This window comes from Orcinus orca, chromosome 2 (assembly GCF_937001465.1).
Source record: "Orcinus orca chromosome 2, mOrcOrc1.1, whole genome shotgun sequence".
Taxonomy (NCBI): domain Eukaryota; kingdom Metazoa; phylum Chordata; class Mammalia; order Artiodactyla; family Delphinidae; genus Orcinus; species Orcinus orca.
In genome coordinates, this window is record NC_064560.1 from 13116803 (window position 1) to 13129995 (window position 13193).

General features: G+C 37.1%; 1 protein-coding gene across 2 annotated transcripts in view; it reads right to left on the reverse strand.

The window, feature by feature from the left end:
* Positions 1 to 676: 676 nt before the first annotated feature.
* The window catches only part of SPAG6 (sperm associated antigen 6), a 74145-nt gene continuing 61628 nt past the window's right edge, over positions 677 to 13193 (reverse strand). For both annotated transcript variants that reach the window (XM_033407831.2, XM_004280945.3), the window contains one exon: positions 677 to 993. In XM_033407831.2, the coding sequence (XP_033263722.1) occupies positions 928 to 993 (66 nt within the window). In that variant the 3' untranslated portion in view covers positions 677 to 927. The remainder of the gene's footprint in view (positions 994 to 13193) is intronic.

Sequence of the window (13193 nt, forward strand, 5' to 3'; positions counted from 1 at the left end):
TGACTTCTACCCCGTCCAGCCCCAGGAAAGGTAAGGAACAGTTTAGGTAGGGTAACAAGAGGTTTAGGAAGCTTAGGATGAAGAGGAGACTTCCTAAATTTTAGGAAAACCTGGCAGGTTATCGATAGATTCCATGTGTTCGGCTAACACATTTGTGTAACCAGCATCAGTATGTCTTTCAAATGCCCTGTACTTCGTCATCAGTGTCCTCTTTCAGCTAGTACTTCCCTTGGATATCCTACTGTGGAATTTGCAAGGCCAGCCTTCCTTGCCTGTGCCTGTGAGGAATTGGCAAAATAATTAAGAGGTGTTTTTTCTTTGCGGTACGCGGGCCTCTCACTGTTGTGGCCTCTCCCATTGCGGAGCACAGGCTCCGGATGCGCAGGCTCAGCAGCCATGGCTCACGGGCCCAGCCACTCCGCGGCATGTGGGATCTTCCCGGACCGGGGCACGAACCCGTGTCCCCTGCATCGACAGGCGGACTCTCAACCACTGTGCCACCAGGGAAGCCCATAATTAAGAGTTTTTGAACACCATCTTTCATCTGTATCTAGTTGGAAGGGTGTGTGTGTGTGTGTGTGTGTGTGTGTGTGTGTGTGTGTGTGTGTGTGTGTGTGTGTGTGTGTGTGTGTGTGTGTGTGTGTGTGTGTGTGGTCTTTAATGGAACAATAACTAATGCCTTAGATCCTTTAATGTCTTAAAAATTTACCTTTAGAGCATATCCTATGCAAATGACCATGAAGAGTTCCTCATACATTCAAGCCACTAATTTTTAAAGTATTCCATAAATTTAGAAAATATCCAAAGGTTTTTCACAGTGAATAAATCTAGAATGCATTTAGTTCAAATATTTAGAAAGAGCTTTAACAACTGTCATTCATAATTACTCTGCTGTGAGTTCAAGTATAAAAATGTAACTTTTCTCAGTTAGTAAATGGTTGATAGCTGTCCACTCTCTGCAGAAGTATATCTGAATATCCAGGGGAATAATACCTGAAAAAGAAAATTTTCTATTAGATCTTTGTGAAAAGATTCGGCACAGTAGGCAAAAAAGATTTAATATAAGATATTTATCTGAAATAATTCTCTGAGTGAAATCTTTATTACACTGACCAGTTATGCTCCAGGAATGCTTTGTGCATGAGCGTAGAGATGATCAAGGAAGAGAACGACAGCTCACAAGACTGCCAGATAAACAGCAAACATTTAAGGGATATCAATGCAATGGCAAAGGTGTATTTTCAAAGCCAGGAACTTGGATCCAGTAACGGTATTTTATCACAGAGACTCTGTTTTCATTATGTCAAGTGACTGATGTTGCTTTCATGATTGTAGCTAATAGGATTTTTTTGTAAGTTAGACAACACAGTCTATCATTACTAATCAACTTCCACATTCTTACTACCCTACAGACTACTCTCAACGTATGTTTTTTTTTAATTAATTAATTTATTTATTTTTGGCTGCGTTGGGTCTTCGTTGCTGCACGCGAACTTTCTCTAGTTGCGGCGAGCGGAGGCTACTCTTCATTTCGGTTCACGGGTTTCTCATTGTGGAGGCTTCTCTTGTTGTGGAGCACGGGCTCTAGGTGCACGGGCTTCAGCAATTGTGGCACAAGGGCTCAGTAGTTGTGGTTTGCGGGCTCAGTAGTTGTGGCACGTGGGCTTAGTTGCTCTGCGGCATGTGGGATCTTCCTGGACCAGAGCTCAAACCCATGTCCCCTGCATTGGCAGGCGGATTCTCAACCACTGTGCCACCAGGGAAGCCCTCAACATATGTTTTAATCAGATCTGGCTACCCATAAAAACAAAAATTTCTGGGAGTATAATTCACATTAAATAGCTATTTAATAAATAGTTTACAAATACTTCATCATACTAACCTAGGAAATAAATCCTTTTCGTTGGTTTTGGGCATCTATAGTACTATAAATTTACATGTATAAATTTATCATTTTATAAAATATATAGTATAAAAGTATTATATATATTGATTAATGCATTGTGAGATGCTTCACATACCATGAAAAGAATTTATATGCATATAAAAGTATGTCAAATAAAATTTGTCAGACATTCTAGAATATGCTAAATGGATAAAAATCTAGTAAGTATAATTTAAAATTTTCTAAAACATTCAAAGTAATTAAACCTCCTAAGGTGTTTTCTCCAAATAAAACCTAATATTCAAGACTTGCTTTATCCTTTGTTAATAAGCTTTACTTATCCTCAGATGCTTGACTTAAAAACTCATAATTTATATTACATTAATTTCTTCCACAATTTGTCAAGTTAACATGGATAAAACTGTGTTTTCTCAACAGTGTGCTTATAGGCAGTCATAGATAAACAGATACATGCATACATAAAGAGCTACCTTAAAGAATGTATCTCCACCAAAGGCCTCCTACCCTTGAAAAAAATTGTCCCTCAACAGTGAGTCTCTTCAAAGTATTCCTAAACCAAGGAAGTTACAACTGTTTCTCTCTGAGTCAGTCACAAATTTTAAGCAGGCCTCACCTCCCTGGGTCTTATAAATGTGTTAGACATGAGATAGGTACTTTTTTTAGAAATGGGAGAAAGTGGATTTAGAAAAAACCAAAACTTTAAAAATTGTGCTGTTTCATATGGTAGGCACTAGCTACATGTAGTTCTCGAGCCCTAGAAACATGACTGAGGAACTGAATTTGTATATTTAATTAAAAATATTAATAACTGATATTCAATTAGTTATTAGAAAAATTTTAGGTGTGCTTGGAACAACTTGTGAATCTACTTTTTCAACCATAAACTTTATATAATCTAAATACAGATCATGTATTTCCAATGAAATTTAATATCTGAATTGAGATGCACTAGAAGTGATAAAATACCCACCAGATTTCAAGAACTTAGTACAAAAAATGTAAAATAGCTGATTGATAATTTTTATACTGATTACAAATTGAAATTATAAAGCTTAGATATATTGGGCTAACAAAAATATATCATTAATATTTATTTACCCTGTTTCATTTTACTTTTTAAAATGTGGCTACTAGAAAATTTTAAATGACATATGTGGCTAATATTATATTTCTGTTGGACAGTATTGCTTTAAAATAAAGGTCCCCAATAAATAAATTAGGACCTACCTATAATTCTTGAGGTTTTACCTGGCTAATTGCCAAGCTAATTGCCACTGTATACCTGTCTCTCCAGGGACCTCAGCGATGCCACATCTCCAGGATTCCCCACGGGGAAGGAAATGTGCTCAGGACTTATACTTCTCACCCTCTCAGCAGGGTGTACATTTATCACTACCTAACTTCTCATAAATGCATACAGACCACGTATGTATCTCAGTGTATGGACCCATAAATAAGTACATCAAGTTACCCATTGACTGTCAGAAATCTCATTCCAGCTAGAATCTGTCTGATGCTAAGGAATTCTTTTGGTTTTTTTTTTTTGGTCTATTTTTATTTAAGGAAACTTCATACTGTTTTCCATAGTGGCTCCACCAATTTACATCCCCACCAACAGTACACAAGGGTTCCCTTTTCTCTACACCCACTCTAGCATACGTTATCTGTAGACTTTTTTTTTTTGATTCTTTGTACATTTGCTTGTCTTCAGAATGTACTCCAAAAATGGAGTTATATTTAAAATATTGTGTTCTTAAGTCACTTAAGATAATTACTTTTACAAACAATAAGAAAATAGTAAAATTGGCTTCTGTTTCTAAATTCTTAGGAATTGCTGGGATTTTTTTTCTATTTGATTTATTTTTAATATTTTTAAAATTTAATTTTATTTAATTTTATTTATTTATTTATTTTTGCGGTACGCAGGCCTCTCACTGTTGTGGCCTCTCCTGTTGCGGAGCACAGGCTCCGGACGTGCAAGCTCAGCAGCCATGGCTCATGGGCCTAGCTGCTCTGCGGCACGTGGGATCTTCCTGGGCCGGGGCACGAACCTGTGTCCCCTGCATCGGCAGGCATCGGCAGGCGGACTCTCAACCACTGCGCCACCAGGGAAGCCTTAATTTTATTTTTTTATACAGCAGGTTCTTATTAGGCATCAATTTAAAACACATCAGTGTATACATGTCAATCCCAATCGCCCAATTCATCACACCACCACCACCACCCTCCCGCCGCTTTCCCCGCTTGGTGTCCACACGTTTGTTCTCTACATCTATGTCTCAATTTCTGCCCTGCAAACCGGTTTACCTGTACCATTATTCTAGGTTCCACATATATGCATTAATATACGATAGTTGTTTTTCTCCTTCTAACTTAACTTCACTCTGTATGATAGTCTCTAGATCCATCCACGTCTCAACAAATGACGCAATTTCGTTCCTTTTATGGCTGAGTAATAGTTCATTGTGTATATATACCACTTCTTCTTTATCCATTCATCTGTCGGTGGGCATTTAGGTTGCTTCCATGACCTGCTTATTGTAAATAGTGCTGCAGTGAACACTGGGGTGCATGTGTCTTTTTGAATTATGGTTTTCTCTGGGTATATGCCCAGTAGTGGGATTGCTGGATCATATGGTAATTCTATCTTTAGTTTTTTAAGGAACCTCCATACTGTTCTCCATAGTGGCTGTATCAATTTACATTCCCACCAATTCTTCAAGAGGGTTCCCTTTTCTCCACACCCTCTCCAGCATTTCTTGTTTGTAGATTATCTGATGATGCCCATTCTAACTGGTGTGAGGTGATACCTCATTGTAGTTTTGATTTGCATTTCTCTAATAATTAGTTATGCTGAGCAGTTTTTCATGTGCTTCTTGGCCATCTGTATGTCTTCTTTGGAGAAATGTCTATTTAGGTCTTCTGCCCATTTTTGGATTGGGTTGTTTGGTTTTTTAATATTGAGTTACATGAGCTGTTTATGTATTTTGGAGATTAATCCTTTGTCCATTGATTCATTTGCAAATATTTTCTCCCATTCTGAGGGTTGTCTTTTCATCTTGTTTATGGTATCCTTTGCTGTGCAAAAGCTTTGAAGTTTCATTAGGTCCCATTTGCTTATTTTTGTTTTTATTTCCATGAATCTAGGAGGTGGATCAAAAAAGATCTTGCTGTGATTTATGTCAAAGAGTGTTCTTCCTATGTTTTCCTCTAAGAGTTTTATAGTGTCCGGTATTACATTTAGGTCTCAAATCCATTTTGAGTTTATTTTTGTTTATGGTGTTAGGGAGTGTTCTAATTTCATTCTGTTACATGTAGCTGTCCAGTTTTCCCAGCACCACTTACTGAAGAGACTGTCTTTTCTCCAGTGTATATCCTTGCCTCCTTCGTCATAGATTAGTTGACCATAGGTGCGTGGGTTTATCTCTGGGCTTTCTATCTTGTTCCATTGATCTGTTTCTGTTTTTGTGCCAGTGCCATATTGTCTTGATTACTGTAGCTTTATAGTATAGTCTGAAGTCAGGGAGTCTGATTCCTCCAGCTCTGTTGTTTCCCCTCAAGACTGCTTTGGTTATTTGGGGTCTTCTGTGTCTCCATACAAATTTTAAGATTTTTTTCTTCTAGTTCCGTAAAAAATGCCATTGGTAATTTGATAGGGATTGCACAGAATCTGTAGATTGCTGTGGGTAGTATAGTCATTTTCACAATATTGATTCTTCCAATCCAAGAACATGGTATATCTCTCCATCTGTTTGTATCATCTTTAATTTCTTTCATCAGTGACTTATAGTTTTCTGCATACAGGTCTTTTGTCTCCCTAGGTAGGTTTATTCCTAGGTATTTTATTCTTTTTGTTGCAATGGTAAATGGGAGTGTTTCCTTAATTTCTCTTTCAGATTTTTCATAATTAGTATATAGGAATGCAAGAGATTTCTGTGCATTAATTTTGCATCCTGAAACTTTACCAAATTCATTGATTAGCTCTAGTAGCTTTCTGGTGGCATCTTTAGGATTCTCTATGTATAGTATCATGTCATCTGCAAACAGTGACAGTTTTACTTCTTCTTTTCCAATTTGTATTCCTCTTATTTCTTTTTCTTCTCTGATTTCCGTGGCTAGGACTTCCAAAACTATGTTGAATAACAGTCGTGAGAGTTGACATCCTTGTCTTGCTCCTGATCTTAGAGGAAATGCTTTCATTTTTTCACCACTGAGAATGATGTTTGTGGTGGGTTTGTCATATATGGCCTTTATTATGTTGAGGTAGGTTCCCTCTATGCCCAGTTTCTGGAGAGTTTTTATCATAAATGGGTGTTGAATTTTGTCAAAAGCTTTTTCTGCATCTATTGAGATGATCATATGGTTTTTTGTTTTCGTTTTTTTTTTTTTGCGGTACGCCGGCCTCTCACAGTTGCAGCCTCTCCCGTTGCGAAGCGCAGGCTCTGGACGCGCAGGCTCAGCGGCCATGGCTCATGGGCCCAGCCGCTCCGCGGCATGTGGGATCTTCCTGGACCGGGGCACAAACCCGTGTCCCCTGCATCGGAAGGCGGACTCTCAACCACTGCGCCACCAGGGAAGCCCCGATCATATGGTTTTTATTCTTCAATTTGTCAATATGGTGTATCACATTGATTGATTTGCATACATTGAAGAATGCTTGCATCCCTGGGATAAATCCCACTTGATCATGGTGTATGATACTTTTAATGTGTTGTTGGATTCTGTTTGCTAGTATTTTGTTGAGGATTTTTGCATCTATATTCATCAGTGATATTGGTCTGTAATTTTCTTTTTTTGTAGTATATTTGTCTGGTTCTGGTATCAGGGTCATGGTGGCCTCATATAGAATGAGTTTGGGAGTGTTCCTTCCTCTGCAATTTTTTGGAAGAGTTTGAGAAGGATGGGTGTTAGCTCTTCTCTGAATGTTTGATAGAATTCACCTGTGAAACCATCTGGTCCTGGACTTTGTTTGTGGGGAAATTATTTATTTATTTATTTATTTGCGGTACACGGGCCTCTCTCTGTCGCAGCCTCTCCCGTTGCGGAGCACAGGCTCTGGACGCGCAGGCTCAGTGGCCATGGCTCACGGGCCCAGCCGCTTGGCGGCATGTGGGATTCTCCCAGACCAGGGCGTGTACCTGTGTCCCCTGCATTGGCAGGCGGACTCTCAACCACTGCGCCACCAGGGAAGCACTGTTGGAAGATTTTTAATCACAGTTTCAATTTCATTACTTGTGATTGGTCTGTTCACATTTTCTGTTTCCTCCTGGTTCAGTCTTGGAAGGTTATACCTTTCTAAGAATTTGTCCATTTCTTCCAGGTTGTCCATTTTATTGGCATAGAGTTGCTTGCCATAGTCTCTTAGGATGCTTTATATTTCCGCAGTGTCTGTTGTAACTTCTCCTTTTTCACTTCCAATTTTATTGATTTGAGTCCTCTCCCTCTTTTTCTTGGTGAGTCTGGCTAATGGTTTATCAATTTTGTTTATCTTCTCAAAGAACCAGCTTTTAGTTTTATTGATCTTTGCTATCTTTTTCTTGGTTTCTATTTCATTTATTTCTGCTCTGATCTTTATGATTTCTTTCCTTCTGCTAACTTTGGGTTTTTTTTGTTCTTCTTTCTCTAATTGCTTTAGGTGTAAGGTTAGATTGTTTATTTGAGAGTTTTCTTGTTTCTTGAGGTAGGCTTGTATAGCTATAATCTTCCTTCTTAGAACTGCTTTTGCTGCATCCCATGGGTTTGGGATCATCATGTTTTCATAGTCATTTGTCTCTAGGTATTTTTTGATTTCCTCTTTGATTTCTTCAGTGATCTCTTGGTTATTTAGTAATATATTGTTTAGCCTCCAATTTGTTTGTGTTTTTTAAGTTTTTTTCCCTGTAATGCATTTCTAATCTCATAGAGTTGTGGTCAGAAAAGACGCTTGATATGATTTCAATTTTCTTAAATTTACTGAGGCTTGATTTGTGACCCAAGATGTGATCTATCGTGGAGAATGTTCCGTGCGCACTTGAGAAGAAAGGGTAATCTGCTGTTTTTGGATGGAATGTCCTATAAGTATCAATTAAATCTATCTGGTCTATTGTGTCATTTAAAGCTTCTGTTTCCTTATTTATTTTCATTTTGGATGATCTGTCCATTGGTGAAAGTGAGGTGTTAAAGTCCCCCACTATTATTGTGTTACTGTTGACTTCCTCTTTTACAGCTGTTAGCAGTTGCCTTATGGACTGAGGTGCTCCTACGTTGGGTGCATATATATTTATAATTGTTATATCTTCTTCTTGGATTGATCCCTTGATCACTATGTAGTGTCCTTCTTTGTCTCTTATAACATTCTTTATTTTAAAGTCTATTTTATCTGATATGAGTATTGCTACTCCAGCTTTCTTTCGATTTCCGTTTGCGTGGAATATCTTTTTCCATCCCCTCACTTTCAGTCTGAATGTGTCCCTATGTCTGAAGTGGGTCTCTTGTAGGCAGCATATATATGGGTCTTGTTTTTGTATCCATTCAGCGAGCCTGTGTCTTTTGGTTGGAGCATTTAATCCATTCACATTTAGGGTAATTATCAATATGTATGTTCCTATGACCATTTTCTTAATTGTTTTGGGTTTGTTTTTGTAGGTCCTTTTCTTCCCTTGTGTTTTCCACTTAGAGAAATTCCTTTAGCATTTGTTGTAGAGCTGGTTTGCTGGTGCTGAATTCTCTTAGCTTTTGCTTGTCTGTAAAGCTTTTGATTTCTCCATTGAATCTGAATGAGATCCTTGCTGGGTAGAGTAATCTTGGTTGTAGGTTCTTCCCTTTCATCACTTTAAGTATATCATGCCACTCCCTTCTGGCTTGTAGAGTTTCTGCTAGAAATCAGCCGTTAACCTTATGGGAGTTCCCTTGTATGTTATTTGTCATTTTTCCTTTGCTGCTTTCAATAATTTTTCTTTGTCTTTAATTTTTGCCAATTTGATTACTATGTGTCTTGGCGTGTTTCTCCTTGGGTGTATCCTGTATGGGACTCTCTGCACTTCCTGGACTTGGGTGGCTATTTCCTTTCCCATGTTAGGGAAGTTTTCGACTATAGTCTCTTCAAATATTTTCTCTGGTCCTTTCTCTCTCTCTTCTCCTTCTGAGACCCCTATAATGCGAATGTTGTTGCATTTAATGTTGTCCCAGAGGTTTCTTAGGCTATCTTCATTTCTTTTCATTCTTTTCTCTTTATTCTGTTCCACAGCAGTGAATTCCACCATTCTGTCTTCCAGGTCACTTATCCGTTCTTCTGCCTCAGTTATTCTGTTATTGATTCCTTCCAGTGTAGTTTTAATTTCAGTTATTGTATTGTTTATCTCTGTTTGTTTGTTCTGTAATTCTTCTAGGTCTTTGTTAAACATTATTGCATCTTCTCGATCTTTGCTTCCGTTCTTTTTCCGAGGTCCTGGATCATCTTCACTATCATTATTCTGAATTCTTTTTCTGGAAGGTTGCCTATCTCCACTTCATTTAGTTGTTTTTCTGGGGTTTTATCTTGTTCCTTCATCTGGTACATAGCCCTCTGATTTTTCATCTTGTCTATTTTTCTGTGAATGTGATTTTTGTTCCACAGGCTGCAGGATTGTAGCTCTTCTTGCTTTTTCTGTCTGTCCTTTGGTCGCTAAGGAATTCAAAAGTAGCTTCTCATCAGGAAAAAGTTTGGAATCCCTACCTTAGCAATTAAAAGCAATTTAAATCTAATCAGAACAATCTTTATTTATGTCTTTTATACTTGCAAAAATGAAACAAATATTTGCTTGCTTTGCATTTATCATCAAAACAAACAGTGAAAAAATAAGTGGCCATGTGCTGCTACATAAGTTTCTCCATTATTATTATAATGTTAAATTTGATCTAGCTAATAATGTGACTTAGCATGGATAGAAAAAAGAACAAGAATAATATGCCTTAGTGTAGGTGTGTTTGGGTTTATCTTGTTTGGGACCCTCCTATACCTGAATATCTGTTTCCTTGGTGTTGGGAAAGCTGGACAGCCGCATGTAAATCAATAAAGTTAGAACACTCCCTCATATCATACATAAAAATAAACTGGAAATGGCTCAAAGACTTAAATATAAGACATGGCACCATAAAACTCCTAGAAGAGAACATAGGCAAAACATTTTCTGACATAAATTGTAGCAATGTTTTCTAAGGCCAGTCTCCCAAGGCAACAGAAATAAAAGCAACAATAAACAAATGGGACCTAATCAAACTTATAAGGTTCTGTAAGCAAAAGAAACCGTACACAAAATGAAAAGTCTATGGACTGGGGGAAAATATTTGCAAACGATGCGACCAACAAGGGCTTAATTTCCAAAATATACAAATAGCTCATATAACTCAATAACAAAAAAACCAATCAAAAAATGGGCAGAACACCTCAGTAGACATTTCTCCAAAGATGACACACAGATGTCCGACAGGCACATGAAAAGATGTTCAACATTGCTAATTATTAGAGAAATGCAAATAAAAACTACAATGAGATATCACCTCATACTGGTCAGAATGGCCATCATTAAAAAGTCTACAAATAACAAATGCTGGAGAGAGTGTGGAGAAAAAATCCTCCTACATTGTTGATGGGAATGTAAATTGGTGCAGCCACTGTGGAAAACAGCATGGAGGTTCCTTAAAACCTAAAAATAGAGCTACCATACGATCCAGCAATAACACTCCTGGGCATATATCCAGACAAAACTATAATCTGAAAACATACATACACCCCAATATTCATAGAAGCACTATTTTCAGTAGCCAAGACATGGAAGCAACCTAAATGCCCATTGACAGATGAACAGATAAATATTTAGTATACACACACACACACACACACACACACACACACACACACACACACTGCAATACTACTCAACCATGTAAAAGAATGAAATGATGCCATTTGCAGCAACATGGATGGACCTAGAGATTATCATACTAAGTGAAGTAAGCCAGAAAGGGAAAGACAAATACCATATGATACCACTTACATGTGGAATCTAAAATATGATACAAATGAACTTATTTACAAAACAGAAACAGACTCACAGACATAGAAAACAAACTTATGGTTACCAGTGGGGGCAGGGGATGGGGAAGGGATAAATTCAGAGTTTGAGATTAGCAGACACAAACTACTAAATATGAAATAGATAAACAACAAGGTCCTACTGTATAGCACAGGGAACTATATTCAATATCCTGTAATAAACCATAATGGAAAAGAATATGAAAAAGAATATATGAATATATCTGAATATATATATATATATATGAATCACTTTGCTGTACACCAGAAACTAACACAACGTTGTAAATCAACTGTATTTCAACTTTAAAAAAAAGAAAAAGAAAAAAAGAACAAGAAGAGGGGTGCCCACTGAGGACAATAACAGATATTTACTGAATTGAATTCTTCCTATCTGTGAACCCTGTGGCTAATCCTAATAGCCTCTCACTTAATCCTAATAGCAACTCTGTGAAGTAGGTAATTATTCACATTTTACACATGAGAAAACTGGTTAAGAGGGTTAAGTAATATCTTCAAAGTCACAGTTAGCAAGTCGTTTGGACTGAGATAGGAACTTAGATCTGTTTGATACCTAAGTCCGAGCTTTTAGCCATACTCCTCATGAAAGAACCAAAATGAACCTCCAAAAAAGAACTGGAAATGCCTTTCCTCTGGCTATCACCCTACTTCTTCCTGGCCTTTAAGAATATAGGGGAGTTAACTCATCCTAGACCCATGTAGAATTTAGGTTACTGTAATACCTGTTATCACACCAGAAATGGGCTGAACGGAAGACTGTATGCATGCCTTGCCCCCCGGTTTAGGCAGAGATCCAGAAGACAACAGCTGTGGAGTGGCCCGGGATTAGAACTTATGTCTTCTAACATCTCGTCCTGGGCGCCTTCCCTCTCATCATACCAACCACCTTTATTAAACATTTTTAAAGATTACTAAAATCAGAAGGCAACTGAAATAAATGTTTAGGCTGAAAACAGCTGAGAGAATGTATCCACTGATAATCTGTCTTACAAAGAATAATTCTAAAATAGTCACCAAGTCATTTTTGAGAATTATGACAGCAAAAATTAAACAATTTTGAGATTATATTTGTCTGCTTTCATAGGAAGGCAAATTTTCAGAGATTTCTATAAAACTCCTCTAAGTTCTATAGAGCCCAATGCTTTAAAAAAATATGTCAGAAACTTGAAAAAGTTAGCCAGCTAACCAAAATTCTTCATGATAATTAGCCAGATCCCAGAATATGAGAAGTGGAAATTTTACAATGGTATTTTGACAAAGAACCAGATCAAATTCTAACACGACAGAGTTTTTTATTTCCCCTGGTGCCCTGTAAACTAATCCTAGAAATTAGTGGAAAGAAGACTTCTATTCAAGAAAGCACCTTACCATTGGTCAATTCTAATAGGTCACTCCATTTGGGGGACCAGTTAGTTCACTTCTTCCATTTTTCTATAATTCTGTTTATGTTAGAAAATTGCATAGAAAGTTATTTTAAACTTATGTAAAATAGCATTCTTCCTGAAGGGACATACATTCCATGCACAAAAATTAACTTTATTTTCTTCATAAAAGGTTTTCATATTTCCTTCATTTAGTGGGTTCACACATATTTATATGTTATACAACCTTTTTGGTATGTTATTTTATTTATATATTATACATAGTATATATACATGTTATGATATACTACTCCTTTGATGTATTTTATATACATTAATACTTTCAAAGCTAATTTATTGGAACTCTTTTGGTCAAGAAGTTCTCATAAACCTCCCCAAAGTGAATGAATTTGTACACCTCTGGAAAGAATTTACTGGCAGAGTATATGTGAATATAAAACAAATTTCAATCTTAAAATTATTTTCGTGCTTTTAAAATCAATGTTACCATATGTATTAAAAACCACTGATATTAAATAGGAAGAATACTCCCAGAGTAATGGAAATAAAAACAAAAATAAACAAGTGGGACCTAATTAAACTCAAAAGCTTTTGCACATCAAAGGAAACCATAAACAAAAGGAAAAGACAACCCACAGATTGGGAGAAAGTATTTGCAAATGATGTGACCGACAAAGGATTAGTCTCCAAAACTTATAAACAGCTCATGTGGCTTAATATCATCAAAACAAACAACCCCAGTCAAAAAATGGGTGGAAGACCTAAATAGACATTTCTCCAGAGATGACATACAGATAGCCAAGAAGCACATGAAAAGATGTTCAACATCACT